This window comes from Hemitrygon akajei, chromosome 14 (assembly GCF_048418815.1).
Source record: "Hemitrygon akajei chromosome 14, sHemAka1.3, whole genome shotgun sequence".
In the NCBI taxonomy this organism is placed as follows: Eukaryota; Metazoa; Chordata; class Chondrichthyes; order Myliobatiformes; family Dasyatidae; genus Hemitrygon; species Hemitrygon akajei.
Window position 1 is genome coordinate 27426335 of NC_133137.1, and position 23805 is coordinate 27450139.

The window sequence follows — 23805 nt, forward strand, 5'->3', positions numbered from 1 at the left end:
ACAGGTGGCTGTGGAGGCCAAGTCTTTGGGTATATTTAAGGCAGAGGTTGATAGATTTTTTTTATTAAAATTTTTTTTATTGAATTTTCAAATAGGTTACAGAAAGAAAAAAAAATTGTCAACCCTTACCCCCTCCCCTTAACCCCTCCCCCCAACATATCCCTATAGAAAAAAAAGAGAAGAAAAAAAGAAAGAAAGAAAGAAGAAAGAAAGAATGCCTGGATATCGGAAGATCCCCACATGCTCCATGGAGTGCATACTAGCTTTAATGTGTATATTTAATTCTTTCCCCAGATAACCAATAATTTTATCTTCAGAGCACCTATATATTTAATCCTATCTTTTGTAAATAAGGGCGCCAAATTTTCAGAAATATTTCATATTTATCTCTTAAATTATAAGTAATTTTTTCAAGTGGAATGCAGCCAAAAATTTCATTCTTCCAGCGATCTATACTTAAGTATGAATCCGATTTCCAAGTAACTGCAATAGCCTTTTTGGCTACTGCCAATGCAATTTTTATGAATTCTTTCTGATATTTATTCAATTTGGATTTCGATTTTATCCCTTCAATATCGCCTAGTAAAAATAATGTTGGATTATGTGGAAGTTGTATTCCAATAATTCGTTCCAGTAAAACTCTTAAATTTGTCCAAAAAGGTTGAATTTTAAAAGAAGACCAAGTAGAGTGTAAAAAAGTACCAATTTCTTGATTACATCGAAAACATTGATCAGATAAATTTGAGTTTAATCTGTTTATTTTTTGTGGTGTAATATATATTTGATGGAAAAAGTTACATTGTACTAATCTTAGTCAAACATTTATTGTATTTGTCATACTGTCAAGACATAATCTTGACCAACTTGTTTCATCAATTTTAATATTCAAATCAGTTTCCCATTTTTGTCTTGACTTATGAATTCCTTGTTTAATTGCCTGTTTTTGAATCAAATTATACATACCAGAAATATTTTTTTTAATTTTTCCTTTATGAATTAAAGTTTCAATTTCATTAGGTTTCGGCAATAACACTGTTTGACCCAGTTTATCTCTTAAATAAGCCCTTAATTGGAAATAACAGAAAAGAGTGTTATTTGATATTTTCTATTTATTCTTTAATTGGTCAAATGACATTAATATACCTCCTTCAAAACAGTCTCCTATATATCTAATCCCTTTGTGAAACCAGTTATATAAAAGTTGATTATCCATTGTAAAAGGGATGTTTATTTTGAATTAAAGGTCTCTTTGCTAATAAAGATTTCTTTATCTCATCATCAACATTTATCTTATTCCATAAATCAATCAAATGTTTTAGTATAGGAAATTCTTTCTTTTCCCGTATCCATTTAGATTCCCATTTATATATAAAATCTTCTGGTATATTTTCTCCTATTTTATCTAATTCTATTCTAATCCATGCCGGTTTATCGTCATCAAAAAAAGATGCAATAAATCTAAGTTGATTTGCTTTGTAATAATTCTTAAAATTTGGTAATTGTAACCCTCCTAGGTCAAATTTCCATGTCAATTTTTCCAACGATATTCTTGACATCTTACCTTTCCAAAGGAATTTCCTCACACATTTATTTAACTCTTGAAAAAACTTCTGCGGTAATTGTATTGGTAGTGTTTGGAATAAATATTGTAATCTAGGGAATATATTCATTTTTACAGCATTTACTCTGCCTACTAATGTTATTGGTAACATCATCCATTTATCAAGATCCTCTTGAATTTTTTTCAATAATGGCAAATAATTTAGTTTATATAAATTCTTTATATCATTATCAACTCTTATACCTAAATACTTTATACCATTTATTGGCCATCTAAATTGAGTTATTAATCGACATTGACTATAATCTCCTTTAGTAAGGGGTAAACTTTCACTTTTATCCCAATTTATTTTGTACCCTGATATTTTCCCATATTCTTCCAATCTAGAAGATAATTTACGCAATGAATGCAATGGGTTAGTTAGATAAATCAGAACATCATCAGCAAATAAATTAATCTTATATTCCTCCTGATTAACTCTGAAACCCATAATATCTGAATCAGTTCTAATTAATTCAGCTAATGGTTCTATTGCCAACACAAATAAAACAGGTGATAATGGACAACCTTGTCTAGTTGACCTTGTTAACTGAAATGATGTTGAAATTTGGCCATTTGTCACCACTTTAGCTTTGGGGTTAGTATTTAAGGTTTTAATCCATTTTATAAAAGATACTCCTAATCCATATTTTTCCAATACCTTAAATAAAAAATCCTATTCCAATCTATCAAATGCTTTTTCTGCATCCAAAGCAACTGCCACACTCATTTCTTCCCTCTTTTGTGCCAAATGAATTATGCTAAGTAACCAAGTTACATTATCTGCCGATTGTCTATTTTTAATAAATCCTGTTTGGTCCATGTGTATTAATTTTGGTAAGTATTTAGATAATCTATTAGATAAAACCTTTGCTATTATTTTATAGTCTGTGTTCAACAAAGGAATAGGTCTATATGATGTTGGCTTTAAAAGATCTCTGTCTTTTTTTGGCAATACTATTAAAATAGCTGTCGAAAAAGATTCTGGAAGTTTATGCGTTCTTTCCGCTTGGTGTATTAGCTCCATAAAAAGAGGAATTAATAAATCTTTAAACTTTTTGTAAAATTCAGGCGGAAAACCATCTTCTCCTGGAGATTTATTACTCAGAAGTGATCCTAGAGCTTCTTCGACCTCTTTTAATGTAAAAGGCACATCTAATCCCTTCTGTTCTTCCGAATTCAATTTTGGAAGAGTTATTTGTGATAAAAACCTTTCTATCTCAACAATATCATTTTGTGATTCTGATTGATACAGTTCAGAATAAAAAAAATTTAAAGTTTCATTGATTTCTAAAGGTTTATAAGTAATTTTATTTACACTTGTTCTAATTGCATTTATCGTTTTGGAAGTCTGGTCTGTTTTTAACTACCAAGCAAGAATCTTGTGTGATCTTTCACCTAGTTCATAATATCTCTGTTTAGTTCTCATAATTGCTTTTTCCGTTCGGTATGTCTGAAGTGTATTATATTGTAGCTTCTTATTAACAAGTTGTCTTTGTTTTTCTTCTGTCATATATCTTTGAGATTCTTTTTCTAATTTTGTAATCTCTTTTTCCAATTGATCTATTTCTACCATATATTCCTTATTAATTTTAGAAGTATAACTTATTATCTGGCCTCTCAAATATACCTTCATCACTTCCCATAATATAAATTTATCATCAACTGAATGTGAGTTTGTATCTAAAAAAACTGAATCTGTTTTTTCATAAAATCACAAAAATCTTGACGTTTTAATAATATTGAATTAAATCTCCATCTTTAAATTGATTCCTCCTTATCCATCATTATCATTGTCATTATCAAGGGGGAATGATCTGACAATATTCTTGCTTTATATTCCATACTTTTCACTCTGTCTTGAATATTCGTTGATAGTAGGAAAAAATCTATCCTTGAATAAGTTTCATGTCTATTTGAATAAAATGAATAATCTCTTTCTCTTGGGTTAATTCTTCTCCATATATCAATCAAATTTAAATCTTTCATCAATGATAAAGTTAATTTTGTTACTTTTGGTTTTGTAACAACCTTTGTTGACCTATCTAAAACTGGGTCTAGACAAAAGTTAAAGTCTCCACCTATTAATATTTTATCATGTGCATCAGCCAAATTCAAAAAAGCCTCTTGTATAAATTTTACATCATTTTCATTTGGTGCATAAATATTCATAAGAGTCCATAATTCTGAAAAGATTTGGCAATATATAATTACATATCTTCCCGCAGAATCAATTAATACATTTTGTATTTTAATTGGTAAAGTTTTGTTGACCAAAATTGCAACTGCCCTCGCTTTTGAATTAAATGAAGCTGCTATAACATTTCCAACCCAGTCTCTCTTTAATTTCTGATGTTCTATCTCTGTTAAATGTGTTTCTTGTATAAAAGCTATATCTATTTTCATTTTCTTAATATATGTTAAAATTATTTTTCTTTTCACCGGTCCATTAAGCCCATTAACATTAAAACTTTAAAAAATCAGTAAATTAGTCATTCTTTTTAACGTGGTTACTCCAGTCTATAATAATACATAATATTTCAACTCTCATAGTACCTTGGGGAATTATTTTAAAATTCTCCATGTTGCTATGTGTCTCCCCTCCGATCATCCAGGCAAAGAAAGAAAGATAAAAGAAAAATAGATTATAAAAAAACCCCTGCTAATGTTGTGGATGAAAAAAAACACAACATTACCCCCCCCCTCCCATTGTGCGGGTCATGGCAAACGCTGTGCTTACACACGTGAATCCCGTAGTGATCGATCCAAAGTTCCCCCAGCTCCCCCGTAACAAGAAAAAAGTATATATAAGAGAAAAAATAATATCACTACTCTCGATTAATATTTCTCAAATTTTTACTTTTCTCCCCCTGTATCATACAATTAAAGGTATATTTAAATATTCTTCTGTCCTTAATGTCCATCAATTCACTACACTGTCCCCGTCTTCATTTTTAATCTGTTTCACTTTTAAATCTTTACTGTGTCTAGTGAACATTTGGGAGTTCTTGTGCAAACTCCTCTGCAACCCGATGATCAGTAAAAAATCTTCTTTTTCCGTCATCCAAAAAAATTATCAGTGTTGCCGGGTGGCGCAATATAAATTTATAACCCTTTTCCCATAAAACTTTTTTCGCTGGATTAAATTCCTTCTTTTTCTTCAAAAGGTCATAACTTATATCAGGATAGAAAAGAACTGCATTCCCTTCTATCATCAATGGTTCATTTCTCTTTCTGGCACGTTGGGCAGCTGCCTTCAGGATCTTTTCTTTATCTTGATATCTTAAGCATTTTATCAAGATTGGTCGTGGGTTTTGATCAGGTTGAGCTTTTGGTCTTAAGGCTCTGTGGACCCTTTCGATTTCAATCAACTGGGTTCCCTCTTCCATTTTCAAATTTTCCGGGATCCATTTTTGAAAATTTTTTATTGGATCTTCTCCCACTATCCCTTCTTTAAGACCAACAATTTTAATATTATTTTGTCTACTAAAATTTTCAAGCACGTCTATTTTTCCAACAGTCATTTTCTTTCTGATGTCCAGGCAAGAATATTATCTTCCCTTTTATTCACTCTATCAATAGTGTCTCCCATTATTTCTTCCAGCTTTTTAACTTTCTTGTCCATTTTCTCCTGGTTTTTTCACCATTTTATCAAACATAGTCTTCATATTTTTAATATCTTCTTTTATTATTTTTAATGTTTTTAATTCTTTTAATTCATGCATTATTTGTGCCAAAGCTTCTCTTATGTCTCCAGAATATCTTCCACCTCCAACTTCTTCCTGTTGTTCTTCTTTTACCTCCTCATCTTCATCTGTATGTTCCAGAGAATCCTAATCCACCTTGGGTTCATTTTCACTTCCACTTCCAATCGTAGCTGGGATTTGTAGTTCAAATTGCTCATGTTTGTGCATCTTTCCTTCGCGCACGCGCAGTTCCTGTTGTTTCTTCTTGGAGACTGTTGACGTTGCTGCCGATTCCTGTTCTGTATCACCGGAGGTAAGATGCACTTGAGTCTGAGGCTTCTTCATGGCGGCCGGGCCAGCTTGTACTGTCTTCAAAGTAGTAGTTTTCTTCTTTGTCTGTTTAGGAGGCATATCTAAGGAAAATCCTGAGTAGTTTAGATGTAGTTTTTAGAAAATGTTTACTAACTTCTCTTCACTTAAACATTAGTTTATTAGTTTTTTACGGGAGAGCTGGATTTCCACGTCTCAATCCTACGTCATCACGTGACGTCCCCCGGTTGATAGATTCTTGAATAGTCAAGGCCTGAAGGATACGGGGAAAAGGCAGTAGATTGGGACTGAGAGGGAAAATGGATCAGCCATGATGAAGTGATGGAACAAACTCGATGGGACAAATAGACTAATTCTGCTTCTATATCTCATGGTCTTATAGAATTTGATAATGTTATAGAGGTGGAAGTGGAGGGGATAACTGATGGCCTTGACATGCAGTCTGACACACAATCAGAATTAAGTGTGACACCAAGAGTGCAAGCAATCTGTTCAATTCCAGAACAGTTGCTAGGTAGAAGGATGGACCTTGTACCTAGCAAATAGCATTTGTGATGGGGCAAAGGATGATGGCTTCTTTCTTTCTACAAGTTAACTGGAGAAGGTGACTCGTCAATGAACATTGAATGGTTGACATCCAACATCAATGCAGACTTAGGATCCATGAAGCTAAGGGGAGATGTGAGGTAGTGTACTATCAGAAACTGGTGCCACATCATTGGACCACATTTCTGAAAGGGAGCATGTAGGTGAGAAATAGAAGAAGACCAAGCTCTCACCTCTGAGAATAAACAGGTGACTCGGTAGCTTTGGGAACAGAAGGCAACTGGATTGGAATCAGCCCTTGTAAATTGAACAATGATGGTAACACATTGGAGAAGAAAGACATTCATCATGGTCATAACCATCTTCATGTACCATGTCTTGTGATTTAGACAATTGTGGTGTTTCTCTACAGAAGTGGTTTACCTTTGCCTTCAACCTGAGCAGTGTCTTTACAAGACTCTTCCAATACTCTTCAGAGATTGTCGTCCTGGTGTTAGTGGTTGCATACCAGCACTTGTGATATGCACCAGCTGCTCATATGACCATCCACGACCTGCTCCCACGGCTTCATATGACCCTGGTGGGAGAGGGGGTGCAAGACAGATGCTACACCTTACCCAAGGGTGAGCTGCAGGCTAGCAGAAGAAAGGAGCGCCTTACACCTCTTTTAGTAGAGATGTGTCCCAGACCCGCCATTTGTGAAGATGTGCTTAACCATATCAAAGTTCAAAGTAAATTTATTGTCCAAAGTACATATATATCATCATAGACAACTGTTTGGTTTTCATTTTCTTGTGGGCATTCACAGTAAGTACAAAGAAAGACAATAGAATCAATGAAAACCAAAGCAGGATATGTGACCAATGTCCTTCGTGATTAGAGCTGCTTTGGTATTGTAGCAAGGCAGGGCGTCTGACTGGAGGGATCAAACTAGTTGCTCAGGTTAAATCTGGGAGTCTGCAGTATATACAAGAGAAGAAGGAGGTTGGAAACAGGTCAGCTGTTTTCAAAGTGGCTGGACTAATGGTGGCTTATTTTAGGAGAGGTGTTTCATGATAGTAACAAGCACTATCACCTAACATGAGACTCGGGAACCATCAGCAGTCAACATCAGTTACACTCTAGTCAAGCCTCAAACCCACTTTTCAAACCAAATAGTCAGTATACTCTTCCTGCCTCTTTCATACTTTGATATAATCCCCATTCTTTTGTAGAACATGCTGACATGCCTCAGGATCGGTAAGCATCACTTTAAGGTGGCCTTCACTTCTCATTGTAAAATTCTGATGAATGGCAATATAGAATTTTAATAAACTTTGTATTGCAATGAAAGAGAAGATTGGTGGCAGGGGTTGGTTGCTTGTTCCTAAGGTTTTTGCCCAATTGGACCAATATAAAAGTGAGGCACTTGGCAGAAGCAACATGCAACCGCGCACTGATGGTGTCACCTCGACTGGTGATGAAACATTTGTTGCATGACTTCCAGGCTTGGTGAACAACCCTGCAAACAAACTTTGTATTTCTTAATGAGAAATTGAGAACATTTCAGATTGGTAATCTTGAACATATAATAAAATCACTGAACTCTTCTCAAATATCCACATCCTTTACGGTAAGTTGTTGATGCATGGCTTCCTGGAACAGTCCGGTCTATTTCACATCTTGTACTCCAACTCAGACATAATTACTGACACTAATTCTCTGATATACCACTGCCCCTCATTCATTTTCTAAAGTGAAAAACTTTATTTAGATTAATAACTTTTTTGTCATATGGTTGTGCATTAAAACATTGAAACATACGGTGAATTATGCTGTTTACATCAAATCAAATCAGTGAGGATTGTGCTGAGCTGTCTTGAAGTGTCACCATGTTTCTGGTACCAACAAATCTCACTAACCATAACTATACTTCTTTGGAATGTAGGAGTAAACAGGAGCACCCAGAGTGATCCCACACGGTCACAGAGAGAGCATGTAAACTCCTTTCTGACAGCAGTGGGTGTCGGTGATCACTGGTAGCATAATGGCTGGCACAATGCTTTATAGTACCAGTGACCTGGGTTCATTTCCCACCGCTGCCTTTAAGGAGTTCGTGTTTTCTCCCTGTAACCACGTTAGTTTCCTCCGGGTGCTTCAGTTATCACCCACAGTCCAAAGAAAGCCATTTGGCCCATCGAGTCTGCTCCCCCATTTCATCATGGCTAATCCGATTTTTCCTCTCAGCCCCAATCTCCTGCCTTCCTCCCGTATTCCTTCATGCCCTGACCAATCAAGAATCTATCAACCTCTGTCTTAAATATACATAAAGATTTGGCCTTCACAGCTGCCTGTGGCAAAAAAAATCTGCAGGTTCTCCACTCTCTGGCTAATTCCTCCTCATCTCCATTCTAAAAGGGTGCCCCTCTATTCTGAGGCTGCATCCTCTGAATAGTACCAGTAGATTGGTCATTGTAAATTGTCCCGTGATTAGGCCATGGTTAAATCAGGGTGGAGCAGATCAACGGGCCGGAAAGGCCTATTCCATGTTGTTTCAATCAATAAATAAATGAATAAATAGCGTTACGCTAACCACTATGCTACTGTGCCACTCCAAAAGCAACCAAACCCTCTCACAAACATAACTCTTGCAGAAAATCTCCAGTGGACTCTGTTCTATTCTATGGTTTGTTCTTACACCTGCTTAATGAAGCAGTTTGAAAGTGAGTAGGTTTCAACTGCTGTCAAGTGTTGCTCATCTCATTTCCTCTCTTCACTTAGGTTCCAACGGGCGAGTCGGCGTGATCGCAGCTGGTTCTCTGATTTTGTTCCTGCTCCTCCTGCTCCTGTTCTTCTTATGTTGTTACTGTCTCTTTCACAAGAAGAATCGAGGAAATGAGTGAGTACTCCAGCACGCAGGGATAGGTTCTGATTCATAGCCAGCTACACTCTGAATCTCTCTGCTCATTTAAGGTCAGGCTGTTGTCCCCTGTTAGATTGATGAGACGAATGTTTTCTTCCATTGCATCGGGCAATAAGAAATAACCCAAAGCAGACAGTTTCTGGATGATTAGAATTTAACAGCTCTCATTTTGACTGTGCTTCATAAAGGCAGCAGGATTGGTAACCTGAACATTGAAGGATTGGTGACATTTTGTCAGGTGGTAGATGGTTCAGAGTCACTCTGACTTCATATAATATACTTGGATGTCCTAAGGTCATGAAACCAGAACATAGAAGAGGTTTTTTGAAGGTAAGGTGTGAATAATATACGACCTCATATGATTAACATGTAATAGGACACAATATAAAAGATGTAATAATGCGTATGTGTCCTCTATCAGACTGAATTGACCATAGATGTTGTGTCCTAGCTGTCTAGATGTGCAAACCTGGGCAGTACAATATGGAGAATAAGCTGTTGGCCACGGAGCAAGCTTCCCTCTCCATGCAACTGACGAACCCAAAGGAACGGCAGAGACGAGTACAGTTTGGCACCAGTTACTAGGCAACATTGAACTCAGTGTAGTGCTACCTTAGGAACTGCAGCTCCAGATTTCTTCCTCATGGTTTACTCCATGAGTGGGTATAGCTGCAAGGCAGCAGAGCTTTGAGATCAGAGTTTTCCTTCTAGATGAGCTGCCAACCATGGCTGACAAGCTCCATCTGCCCAAAGCGACTGGTTTTAAGGCGGCAGTAATCTGTCTTTACCTCTTCTCCTGTCCACTGGACTTAGTAGCTAAGCCACACTTGAAGGTCAGAAGCTGCACTTGGTTGTCAGAGACCATTTGAGCCACACACCATTGGAAACGTTTGAACAGTAGTGTGATCTTATCTCCATCACCACACTCTACTGTAACAACCTTAAGGAACCAAGAAATAATGGGGACAAGTCAAAAAAGATATACCCAAAAGCTTTGGATAGTTTTACGTAGAGGCAGGTAGAATCAGATATGTGAAGGTACCCTGGATGAGGCATTCTAGATGAAGAGCTGAAAGAGTTTTCAGGATAGTTTGTTATAGCAGCATATTTTGGCCACTCAGAAAGCAGGCAATTCCAGTGCCTTTTTTTTATATACAAGGAGATAAGATTATAACTAATAACTTCAGACTGAAGCATCCCTAGGTATTGGCAATCATATATGATTGAATTTTACATTTGGGGAAAAGAAGAATAGGAATACGATGAGTATCTGAAGCTCAGGTCAGGGAAATTATAAGAACAGGAAAGAAGAGCCAACGAAAGGGAACTAGCACATTTGGTTAAGGGATCGATCAGCTAAGATGCAGTGGTAGATATGAAAGGAGAGCTGTCAGAATATAAAGAATAGAGATATGTAATGAATGAGGAAAACTATCATGGGAAGTTTCCACTAGTTGTGGTTAACCAAAGAGTTTAAGGGTAGTATCCAACTTAAAGCATAAAAATGGTCACCAGGTCAGAAGATCAAAAAAAAGGCAAATGACAACAAAAGGATTAATAAAGAAGGAAAAATTAGAGCATGAGATAAAGCTAGTTAGAAATGCAAGAACTAATAATAATTCTTCATATACATTTCAAAAAGAAAAAAATGATTAGAAAGTGAGTCATGTTCCCAAAGAAAGGGTGTCTGGGGAATTAATAATGGAAAACAAAGAGATGGCACAGTAGCGTGTATGGTTAGCACAGCGCTTTACAGTACAGGTGACTCAGGGTTCAATTCCCACTGCTGTCCGTGAGGAGTTTGTACGTTCTCGCCGTGACTGTGTGTGTTTTCCCCAGTGCTCCGGTTTCCTCCCACGGTCCGGAGATGTACTGGTTCGTAGGTTAACTGGTTGTTGTAAATTGTCCTGTGATTAGGCTAGGATTAAATTGAGGGGCTGCAGGGTGGTGTGGCTCAAAGGGTCGGATGGGCCTATTCCTTGCTGTATATCAATAAAAAGTGAATTAAGAAATTATTTTGCATCAGTCTTTACTGTAGAAAATAAAAGCAACAGCTCAGAAATAGCACCAAACTGAGAATCATGAGGGAATAACTCAGGGAAAATAAAAATTATCAGGATAGTGGTTCTGTAATAATTGTTGGAACTTCAGGCTGAACAGTCCCTGGGTCTTTGACTATATCCTGAAGTCTTAAAAGAAATGATTAGTGAGATAGTTGATATGGATGGCTTAATTCACCAAAATTCACGGGTTTAGATTCAGAGAAGTAAATATTAGATTGGGAAAAAACATATACTGTATTATTCTTTTATTCAAAAGGGCAGGGAAATAGAAAGCAGAGAACTATAAACCAGTGGACCTAACATTTGTCATAGGAAAATGTTAGAAGAAAATACGAAAGAAATGGGGTACTTAGAAAAGTTCAAGATAATCAGGTTAGTTCATGGTTTTGTGAAAGGGAATCATGTGTGATTGATTTGTATGAGTTTGCTGTAGAAGAAACATGTCTTGTGGATAAAAGGGAATGGGTAGATTAACTTCTTTAATTTCTTAATTCTTTAGTTCTTTAATTTCCAGAAGACATTTGATAAGATGCTGTGTCAAAGGTATTTTGTGAAAGATAAAAGCTCATAAATGATAACAAAGTTGTGTGTACAGAAGATTGGCTGGCTAACAAGAAGTAACGTAGGAATAAATGTCACTTTTTATTTGCTGGTTGGCAAGACTTATTAAGTGTGCTGAGGGCTCAGCTTTTTACAATTTATGTGAATTTATGCTCCTGAACCAGTGTGGAAAACCTTATCCACCTCAACTCTGAAAGGATTCCACAACCCAGAGCCCCACTTTCTAGGACACAACTCATGGTCTCAGTGTTATTTATTTGTTTAATTTATGTATTTCCACAGTTTGTCTCCTTTTGCACATTGGTTGCTTGTCTGTCTTTGTGTGTGTGTGGCTTTTCATTGATTCTATTGTACTTCCCTGTTCTTCTGTGACTACCTACAGAAAAATGAATCTGAAGGTAGTATATGGTAACATATACATACCTCGATAATAAATTTACTTTGAACTTATGAATATCTTTGACGAAGGCATCAAAATTATGGTTATTAAATTTGCAGGTCATGATAGGACGTAGGCAGGCTAGAAATCAATGTAGGGAGATTGGACATGGGAATCTGCCAAACAGAGTTTAATGTGGGAAAATGGTCTATTTTTGCAAAAAAAAATTTTAATGTGTAGATTAGTTGCATATTTCAAACACAAGTCAGGATCCTCACAGCATGGATCGTCAAAGGCTATTATGTAGGGTATTACAAATAATGAGGAAAACTACCAGAATATTATCTTTATTGTTTGGGAACTTGAAGACAAAAGTAGGGAGGTTTTGTTTCTGTTATTTAGAGGATTGTTGAAGGTGCTTCTGGAGGACTGTGACAGTGAGAGCTTATGAGAAGAAAAAGACTAAGTACTCTGAACTGGCAACTGAAGCTGCCCAGAACAGCTGGAAGACCAAGGTTTTCCTTGTAGAAATGGGATGCAGGGGATTCGTTGCTACATCTACGACCAGTCTATTGAAGAAGATGGGGGTGAGGGGTTATTCACTCCAACAAGCAATCAAGTCCTTGCCAAGTGCAGCAGAAGAAAGCAGTAATTGGACTTGGATTAAAAGGAAAGACAACAACTGGGCTACAAGATGAAGACAGGAGGGTATGGACTGAGAGGGGTCTATCTGGGACACCAGGTAGCACTGTTGAGCCCTCTGGAGACATCATGGGCTTATCAACGAAACGTCAAAGAAGGAGGGTGCCTACCTAATGAGCCCGATGAGGTACCTACCCTCCTTGTCATCACTCCAAGCCCACTGCCAACATTGAGAGATTGAGAGTGCTAACTTATCATAGGGATTGAAACATCAAGTCCTATTAGCTCTACTAATTATATAAGGAAGGATGTAATGCATTTGATGTAGTTCAAAGAAGGTTTCTTCCATTGATATCCAAAATGAATGGATTATCTTTAGAGGAAAGTTGATCATTCAAAGTTCAAAGTAAATTTATTATCAAAGTACGTACTGTACATGTCACCATATACCATTCTGAGATTTATTTTCTTGAAGACATTCACAGTAAATGCAAGAAACACAATAGAATCGGTGAAAGGCCACACCCATCGGGTTGGACAAATGACTAGTGTGCAAAAGAAAAAAAATAGTGCAAATACAAAAATTAAGAAAAAAGAAATGACATAATATTAATAGTAATAACTATGCAATAAATGTGGAGAACATGAGATGAAGCATCCTTGAAAATGAGTCCATAGGTTGTGGGAACAGTTCTGTGATGGGAGAGTGTAGTTATCCCCTCTGGTTCAAGAGAACTGTTCCTGAACCTCGTAACTGTGGGTCCTGAGGCTCTTGAACCTACTTCGAGATGGGAGGAATAAGAAGAGAGCATGGCCTGAATGGTGGTGGTCCTTGATGATGGACCATGCTTTCCTGTGACTGCACTCCATGTGGAAGTGCTCAGTGGTGGGGAGAGCTTTACCCATGGTGGACTGGGCCATTTCACTACTCTTTGTAGCTCATTCAAGGGCATTGGTGTTTCTACACCAGGTCATGATGCAACCAGTCAATACACTCTCCACCTCACATCTATAGAAGTTTGTCAAAGCTTTAGATGACATGCCAAATCTTTGCAAACTTATAAGAAAGTCATGCTAGAGTTTTGCCTGTCAGAGTTTAAAATAGTGTTTAAAGACTTGAATGAAACATAATCCATTTTGAGGGGATTTGACATGTTGGGTGAGGATCAGGTATTTCCTCTTTTGAGACAATCAAGAACTAGAGGTCACTCTGCAAATATAACTGCTCGTCCACTTCAGACTGAGCTGAGGTGAATTTTTTCTCTCAAAGGGTCACAAATCTTTTGAATTCTCTTCTTCAAAGGGTGGTGGAAGCATATTTGTTGAATATATTGAAAGTAAAGTTAAATTCTCAATAGTCAGTGATTATTGTTGTTGCTGGGGGTGATATGTGAGGCGAGGTTACAGTCAGATCCGGCACAACCTTATTGGTTGGGGGAGCAGATCTGAAGGATTGTATATCCTGTTCAAGCTGCTAACTTGTCTCTTTGTATGCTCCTGTCAGCTGTCTTCTTTGCAGTCAAATGCACATGGACATCCAGTTAGGGAGAAATTTATCTCTGGCTGCTGACACTAAATCCAAAAGATTCTCTTGCTCTAGCTGTTCCCCTGAAGTAAACAGAATCAAAGGTTCAGGAGTAGGTCACAAACACGAGCAGAGGCTGGAAGCCCAAAGCAATCTACACAAAATGCTGGAGGAACTCAGCAGGTCAGGCAGCATCTATAGAAAGGATAAAACTGTCTATGTTTCGAGTCAAGACCCTTCTTCAGGACTGAGAAGGAAGGGAAGATGCTGGAATTAAAAGGTGGGGGGAGGGAAAGGAGGCTAGCTGAAAACTGATAGGTGAAACCAGGTGGATGGGAAAGGTTAAGGAGTGAAGAAGAAAGAATTTGATGAGAGAGGAGAGTGGATAATAGGAGAAAAGGAAGGAGCAGGGGACCCAAGGGGACGTACTAAGCAGGTAAGAAGAAGTAAAAGGTCAGAGGGGAATAGAGGAGGGATTGTTCACCGGAGGGAGAAATCAATATTCATGCCATCAGGTTGGAGGGTACCCAGACAGAATATAAGGTGTTCTCCTCCACCCAGAGGATGGTCTCATCTTGGCATAAGAAGAGGCTATGGATCAAGATGGCTGAACGGGAATGGGAATTGGAATTAAACTGTATGGCCACCAGGAAGTCCCACTTGTGATGGATGGTACAAGTTGATGGTTAATACTCGGGCTCTACTGATCAAAGACACTGTTCTCCCCCAACAGTTCTGATGTAGCTGAAGAAGGAAAGCTGGCCATTCTCGATAAAGGTGCTGAATAGGATAGAATATGCAGTCTCGTCTTGGTTCAAAGTCTTCTGCCAGAGTTAATGGAGCTGAATTTCAGAGGCATGATGTCTACAGTGTTGCTAATCTTTAGAGTAATTTGCAATTACAATTAGGAATGTATTTCTTCAGACTAACTATTCTATGGGTATTTTTGATGATAGCAGTTTCACCGGCTGGACAGTATACTGTGCATAATTTATGGATTGATTTGGAAAAAGGGCAAGTAAAGCCAGCATAAAGGCAGTTGCAAACTGGAAGTGCCAGTACCTATCTAACATTATGTGCTTTATCTCCCACTAGTTCCAACCAAGTCATCACCGTTAGAGGCAAGCAGGCACGGAGACGCTTGCGTGGCACCATCAGCCAGATCAGCACCAAGCTGCCCAGAATCCCCATTAAGCGGCAGAAATTCCCAAAGGTTGTAGGTGAGCAGCTCTTCACAAGTACTTTTATATTTACGTCACACAAGTGGATATTACATTTCGGAAGGGAATAGCTTGGAAATTTTTAGGATCTGAATGAAAACAGGAAATTGCGTGAATGACAAAGGATAGTGGGCAATATTTGGATGGGAGGTTTGTAGATTTGCAAAAATGTGAGCTAATGTGGAGCTGTATCTGTGGAGTTTATCTATTGTTTATTTCAGATGGAGTTTATATATCTCATATTTTTGTAAAAAGTTGTGCAGCAACATTTTCATCTATATTTATTTAGTTATTGAGATATGGGACTGAATAGGCCCTTCCAGCCCTTCAAACTGTGCCGCATAGCAAATCCCCCGATTTAACCCTTGCCTAATCACAGGACAATTTTTACAATGACCAGCTGGTACATCATTGGACTGTGGGTTGAAGCCAGAGCACCCGGAGGAAACCCAAGCACTCACGGGGAGAACGTGCAAATTCCTCACAGGCAAGAGCGGGAATTGAACCCCCAGGATGCTGATACTGTACACTGTTGTGCTAACCGTTACACGACCATTTTGCCCAAAGCCTCTCAATTTCAGTTGCCCCAAGAGGAACTCTCGTCCTTTTGTTATTTAAGTAAACATCATTCTGAAGAAAGTGAGAATTTTTCTTGATAAGGAACAGCCCTTGGTCTGGAAATTGCTTTACAACTTTCTAATGGTGTTATCATGAATCATAGGAAGGTCATGATTGAAATCCCATAAAGGCTAAGATATTCGTTGTGTGACCGAAGGGACGGTATAATTGTGTTTCCTCGTGTAATGTCATTCTTTGCTAGCTTTACTGCAAGGTTACTTCTGCTATAAATTCTCAGAGCTGTAAACATTTAGCCTAGCAGCTGTGTTCTTGGCAGCCAGTTCTTAAAAGGTCATAACACAATACCAGCAGTAACTTTCAGCTACAGGGAATTGTTTCAGCTTAATGAAGGTACACTGGGAAGGAGTTTGGAGAACCCTTCCTGAAAGAGAGTAAAACCTGGTGAGGCTGATAAGGAACAGTGTCTGCAGGAGATATGTCTTCAGAGCCCAGGCCATATCGACTCTCCATGGTGCTCCTTGAGTTGCCAGCAGTATGTGTTTAAAGTTGTAAAAGGTCAGATTGAGGATAATGAATATAGTTTGTATGTTTGTCTTTAAATACCAGGGAGTGGGATGGTAACGTAACACTATTACAATGCCAATGACCCGGGTGCAATTCTGTCACAGGATTTGTACGTTCTCCCAGTGATCATGAGGGTTTCCTCTGGGTGCTCCAGTTTCCTCCCACTTTCAAAAGACATACAGATCAGTAGGTTAATTGGTCACATGGGATTAGAACATTAGAAAGTTTTTGACAAGAGCAGGCCATTCAGCCCAACAAACCTTGCCAGATTCCTAGTCACATAGTGTGTTGAAATAACTAGCGAGTTTAGATTTGAAAGTCTCTGAGGCACAACTCTCAACTACACATCTAGGTAGTTGGTTCCATGTGTCCACAACTCGCTGTGTAAAGAAATGCTTCCTGGTGTTAGCCTGAAATCTCCTTTAACCAGTCTCCACCTCTGGCCCTAGTGATCCTTGTTGATGGATTAATTTTGAAATAGCAGCTGGCTTCCACTTTTCTTATACTCTTAATGACTTTAAGCACTTCAATCCTGTCTCCTCTCATTCTACATCTACTTAGGCTAAAACGTTTTAATTCTTTCAATCTTTCTTCATAGTTCATACTCTGCAAACCTAGAATAAGTCTTGTCCTTTTCTGAACTCTCCAGCATCTTCACACCCTTAGCAAAACATGGAGACCAAAATTGTACACAGTACTCAAGGTGTAGTCTCACAAGCACATTATACAACTTAAGGAGACTAGCTCTAGACTTGAATTCCACTGACTGCATTATATAGCCCAATATTCTGTTGACCTTCCTAATCATTTCTAGATGTCAACATCATCTAGATGTTGATAGTGTTGAGTCTACCAGGACACCCAAATCCTTCTCATACGGTGCACTTTCTAACTCAAGACCCCCCCATTGTGTATTTATATCTAATATTTCTACTTCCTATGTGTAATATTTTACATTTTTTACCTTAAATTTCATCTTCCATTTATCTGCCCACATCTGGATTTTGTTTAGTTCTAACTGTATTGATTCTGCTGCCTGAGTGTTATCAGCTTGTCCCCCTAATTTTGTGTCATCTGCAAACTCTACTAGTTTACATGTTACGTGTTATTCAAATCATTAATGTCGATTAAAAACAGCAGCGGCCTCAAAACTGATTCCTGGGAACCCCACTTTTAACATCTTCTCAGTGTGAAAATGATCCCCACATTATAACTCATAGTTTTCTGTTTTTGAACCATTTCTGCACCCATTCGCACACTTTACCCTGAATCCCTACCTCCTCTAATTTGATTATTAACCTATTTTGGGGTACCTTGTCCAAAGCCTTCTGAAAGTCCAAGCAAATAGTATCAACCAGCCTATTGTGATTATAAATTTTAGTTGCCTCTTCATAGACCATGAGCATATTAGTACAACGTGATTTCCCCCTTCTGAACCCCCCGCTGGCTTTCTGCTAACATGCCCATTCTTATCAGCTGCTTTTCCTTCTTGTTCTTTATTAATGTTTCCATTATCTTACCTACATGTTAAGCTTTCTGGTCTATAGTTACCAGGGTCAGTGTGGTCACCCTTCTTAAATATCAGGACAATGTTAGCCCATTTCCAGTCCTTAGGGATTTCACCAGTCTTCATTGACTTTTAAAAATTATATGTAAGGGGTTTGTATGTAAAATTGGGCATTGGGGGCTCATTGGGCTGGAAGGGCTTGTTACTATGCTGTGTTTCTAAATAAAATAAATAAAAATATTCTAGCAGACCAAAAGAGCTGCTGTTTTTCAGACTAGTGAGGTTCAAAGAGTGCAGAAGTAAACTTCTGCTAAAAAGCCGGGAATCAAATCTCCTAACCAGCCCAAAGAATCCTGGAAATGTGTACAGATTGCTTTTTTTCTCTCTCTCAGTTAAGCCAACTTGCAGCTGCACACCACTTTTGTTTTGGAAATGTATTGAAGAATATCCAGGTCCCTTCCTTTCTGGAGGAGCTTGTCTCACTTGAAAGCTATGTATTGAAATTAAAGAGCTAATCTGCTGAATATGCCCGGCAGGTCAGGCAGTATATGTGGAAAGAGAAACAGAGTTTGCATTTCGGGTCAAAAACTCTTCTTCAGGCCCGAAGGATTCGTTTTCTCTTTCCCCAGTTACTGCCTGACCTATTGAAAGTTTCCATCAGCTTCAGAATCAGAATCAGTTTTAATATCACCAGCAAATGCTGTGAAATTTGTTGCTTTTGTGGTAGCAGTACATTGCAATGACTGATAGTAACAACTGTGAATATATATATATATATATATGTATATGTAATATATAAAATAGTTAAATAAGTAGTACAAAAAAAGCAGTGAAGTAGTGTTTCAAGGTTCAATAACCATTCAGAAATCGGATGGCAGAGGGGAACAAGCCATTCCTGAATCGTTGAGTGTGTGCTGTCAGGCTCCTGTACCTGATGGTAGTAATGAGAAGAGGGTATGTCCTGTGTGATGGGAGTCTTTAATGATGGATGCCACCTTTTTGAGGCATCGCTCCTTGAAGATGTCCTGGATGCTGGGGAAGCGAGTGCCCATGATGGAGCTGACTGAGTTCACAACTTGTTTTGATCCTGTGCAGTAGCCTCCCCCCCCCCCCCACCCCATACCAGACAGTGATGCATTTGGTTAGAATGCTCTCCACAGTACATGTGTAGAAATTTGAGAGTGACATACTGAGTCTCCTCAAACTCCTAATGGAATATATTTCAGACTTTCAGCATCTGCATTTACATTTTTAATTATGTTTTTAATATTATGTACAGATCCTGAGGCCTTTATATTTTGGTTGATTTACTTTCTACTTCTCCAGTGTTGTGTTAAAGTGAAAGTTCTTGCCCAGACAGTACCTTCAATCTCTCCAACTCTGCTGCCTCTAAACTAACATGTCCCTTCCCATTCACCTGTTACCAATGCTCACTAATCTACATAGTACCCTAACTAGTCACCATTATTCTTAAAATTTTTGATTTCAAATCCCTCCATGACCTGGCCAATCCCAATCTGCATAATCAGCTCCAGCCCAACAATCCTCTGAAGCCCCTACACTTCTCGCATTCTGGCCCACTGACATCCCAGAATATTATCTCAGCAACAGAGATAATACCCCATTCCATTGCTTTCTTCTTTTAAAATTGGGGGTTCCCAAACCTGAGTCAATGGACTTCTCAATTAATGGTAGGGGTCCATGGTACACTGCTTTAAAATACTTCTTCAGGACTACCTCTTTGGACAGCTGCCTGCATATTAGGGCAGTATGGCAGCATAGTGGTTAGCACAACACTTTACAGTACAGGCGACCCAGGTTCAATTCCTGCTGCTGCCTGTAAGGAGTTTGTACGTTCTCCTTTCGACAGCATGAGTTTCCTTTGGGTGCTCCAGTTTCCTCCCACAGTCCAAAGATGTGCCATTTGGTAGGTTAACAGGTCATTATAAATTGTCCCAGATTAAATCAGGGGATTGCTGGGCAGTGTGGTTTGAAGGATCATAAAGGCTTATTCCACACTGTATCTCAATAAATAATTTATTTTTGATAAAGCTCCTATGAAGAATATTTGAACATGCTATTGTTTTAAAGATGCATTATGAATTCAAATTGTTGTTGTTTTACACTCCTGCTAATAAGTGGCATTGAAATGAGATCAAGAATGGACCAATTAATGAACATGTCAGAATTAGATGTTCTTCTGTTGACTTTTCAGCTATTGCATTGATTCCAATTTTAAACAACCTGTTTTTAGTTACTGCTCAAAAATTGGAAACTGCTGTGTTAAATATTTTAAATCTAAACCCTCCCAGGAACAAAATTATAAGTAAACATTCTTGCAGCTTTGTTTAAATATACAAAGCTGCAAGTTATGCAAATCAAACTAACCCTTGCAAATTTTGATTTAGATGTTTAGTGTGGGTAGAAAATTAAAGCTCCATTTCAAAAGAACTTAACTACAGCTGTCCCAAGCTGGATTTTTCTAAACTCAACCTGAAATCAAACTCACAATTGCCTTCACTTGGGCTCTTTTTGGGGTATTCATTTATTCGTTATATTCCATGTCGCATGACATGGGCGATCATGATCGTCCATCTGTCTTTGTCCATGATTGTTCTTGGCAAACTTTTCTACAGAAGTAGTTCACCATTGCTTTCTTCTGGGCAGTGTCTTTATAAGATGGGTGACCCCAGCTGTTATCAGTACTCTTCAGATATTGTCTGCCTGGCGTTTATGGTTGCATAACCAGGACTTGTGATATGCACCAGCTGCTCATACGACCATCCACCACCTGCTCCCACAGCTTCACGTGACCCTGATCGTGGTTGGTGGTGGGGGCTAGGCAGGTGCTACACCTTGCCCAAGGGTGACCGGCAGGCAAACAGAGGGAAGGAGCACTTCACACCCCCATTGGTAGAGATGTATCTCTGCCCCACCACCCATTTGGGGAATTAGGCTCTAAAGAATGGAAGATTGATATCATTATTTATAGAGCTGCCTGGTCAGGCTTGAGTCAGAGAGTTTGTCAACTTTTTTTGACATCTAACATGATGTGACGTAGATATTTACACCCAGATCTCATTGTAATGAGTTTGGGGAGCCAGCTCTACTGTGACAAGTACTTCATGGCTTATAGCTTTGGATTGATCTGTCATACTGACTAGTAATCTGTACTTGACTAGCATTGCCAGCTTATATTCCCCTTGCCTAATTGTCCACGAGAAAATGGTGGTGAACCCAGTGAAGGTATTGCTACTGTGCTGCTTGGCAGAGATTTACAGAATTTAGAGCCAATTCCTACAAAAGATTTCCAAGTCAGGATGGTGTGTGACTTGAAGGGTGAACGATGTCTGCAGCTGGTGATGCTTCCATGTGCCTGAAGCTCTGATGACTCAACACCATTTTCTTGTGGACAATTAGCACAGTCTTAGCAGTGGAGTTTGTGGATTTGGGAGGTACTGTCGGAGCAGCCTAATAAGTGAATACAGTGCAGTTTGAAAAAAAATCTGCAACTGTATCTTCTGAGTGCTCTGGGTGATTACTAGACTAACAATCAACTGTGTGATGTTGAGCATCTTGAGTGTTCTTGAAGACGCACACATCCAGGTAAGTGTTCTATCACACAACTGATTTGTATCTTCTGTGATGGAAAGGTTTTGGATATTTGTAGTCATTTATTGTAGAGTTTCCAGTGACTGTCCTGCTGTGGCACTGCTCTGTCTGTAAAAAATTAATTACTGTCATTCACTTGCCCACTTTTCAATTTGATAAGTCCATCCAAAGCTGCATGCTGTGATTGATCACAATAGACTTACAGGCAGCTCCTCAACCACGTTCCAGTGGCATCTGGGTACATACAGTAGGTGGCTTCCCCCGTGGCCTTCTGATCAATTGTGATCCCCCAAATTGTTACAGCAAGTAACAATGCCATGGAGTTTCAGGGTAGTTTGTAACTCCTTCTTATTGATGATGGTTATTGTCTGGTACTTCTGTGACATCTACGACCATTGTTACAGTCTTGCAAGCAGGCATGGACTGTTCCATTTGTTAAAGAATTGTGAATGGAATTGACGTTTGTACGTACAATCATAAGTAAATATCCTCATTTCCGCCTTGATGTTGGAAGGAAGATCTGTGATGGTTGGTTCGACCTCAGACACTGCCTTGAGGAAATCCTGTACTGATATAATTCCAACTAATGCAGCTTTTTCCCCTCAATATTGACTAACCACCATTTTACCAGGATACCTTGATGCCACATTCGGTCAGGTATTGCCTTAATGTCATTGGCAGTCATTCTCAATTAACCTTTGGGATTGAACTCTTTAATTCATGTTTGGATCAAGGGTGAGAGGAGGTCCAGAGTTAAGTGGTCCTGCTGAAATCCAAACTAGTTATTATTAACTAGGTTATAGGTGTGTAAATCTTGCTAGAAGTGGTTAGCGATGCCTTGGCAGTAAGATCAACGGGACGATCCAGACAAAGAATGATCCAACCAACACCTCAACAGTAGAGCTAGCAGAGGATGATGTCTCATCACAACGGCAGTGAAGATGGAGGAAGGCTGCAGCAGTGAAGGGTCCCCAGTCATCTTGCATTCCATGCCACTGGACCCTGACCCCAATCAGTCAAGGACGGTGTGGTGGCTGCCCATGCAACAGCCTCTGCTTATTAAACCAAGTCATATACAGGAGGTCTCCATTAAGGGGATAAACCCTCAGGAGAATATCTTTTTCCACTCGAGTGATTTCTCTGCTATAGTGACACCTTCCATCAGGTTGCTGTTGTCTGAAGTTAGACGATTAGCTGGATTATTTTGCCCCGTGATTTGTGAACTGAATAAACAGGACACTTTCCACATTGTCAGATAGATGCATTGTTATAAGTGCACTGCAAGAACTTGGCTGAATGCACAATTAGTTCTGGAGTACTGTTGCTTGGTATTATAGCTGTGGTGTTTTCTGTTCCTTAACCTTTGCTGTAATCAATGCACCTAACCATTTCTTGATAACTCATGGGGTGAATGAAATTGACTGAAGAGTGGCATATGTGATGGTGAGAGTCTATGGAGGAAACTGAGAAGTATGATCTGCTCAGCACTTCTGCTGGGACCTACCATTACTGAGGATGGAGAGGTTCTAGGAACTTCCTTCATCCATTCGTCATCATCAGTATGCCATGTTGTATGACATGGGCAATCACGGTCTCCCATCTGTCCATGACCATGATCAGTCTTGGCAAATTTTTCTACACAAGTGGTTTGCCATTGCCTTTTTCTGGGCAGTGTCTTTACAAGATGGGAAACCCCAGTCATTATCAATACTCCTTGGAGACTGGCTGCCTGGCGTCAGCGGTTGCATAACCAGGGTTTGTGAAATGCACCGGCTGCTCCCATGGCCTCATGTAAACCCTGATCGGGCAAAGCAGGTGTTACACATTGCCGAAGGGTGACCTGCAGGCTAGTGGAGGGAAGGAGCACCCTATGCCTCCTTTTGTAGAAACGTATCTCCACGCCAACACCTAACTTCATCAATTAGCTGTTCAATGTTCCACCACCATGCATTGCTAGATGTGGTGAGATGCAAGGCTTTGGTTGTGAGATCACTTTGCCCTATCCATTGCATTCCATTTTTGCCATGGAGTGTGCATGCAGTCCTGCACTGCATCTTCAACAAGTCAGAACATCCTATCCCGGTCTGCC

At 38.9% G+C, this 23805-nt stretch overlaps 1 protein-coding gene across 1 annotated transcript in view; it reads left to right on the top strand.

Annotated features, from left to right (window-relative positions):
• Positions 1–23805, top strand: part of scarf2 (scavenger receptor class F, member 2) — a 110822-nt gene that overhangs the window by 74062 nt on the left and 12955 nt on the right. The window contains exons 8-9 of the mRNA XM_073065722.1: positions 8923–9040; positions 15330–15454. Of these exons, the coding sequence (XP_072921823.1) occupies positions 8923–9040; positions 15330–15454 (243 nt within the window). The remainder of the gene's footprint in view (positions 1–8922; positions 9041–15329; positions 15455–23805) is intronic.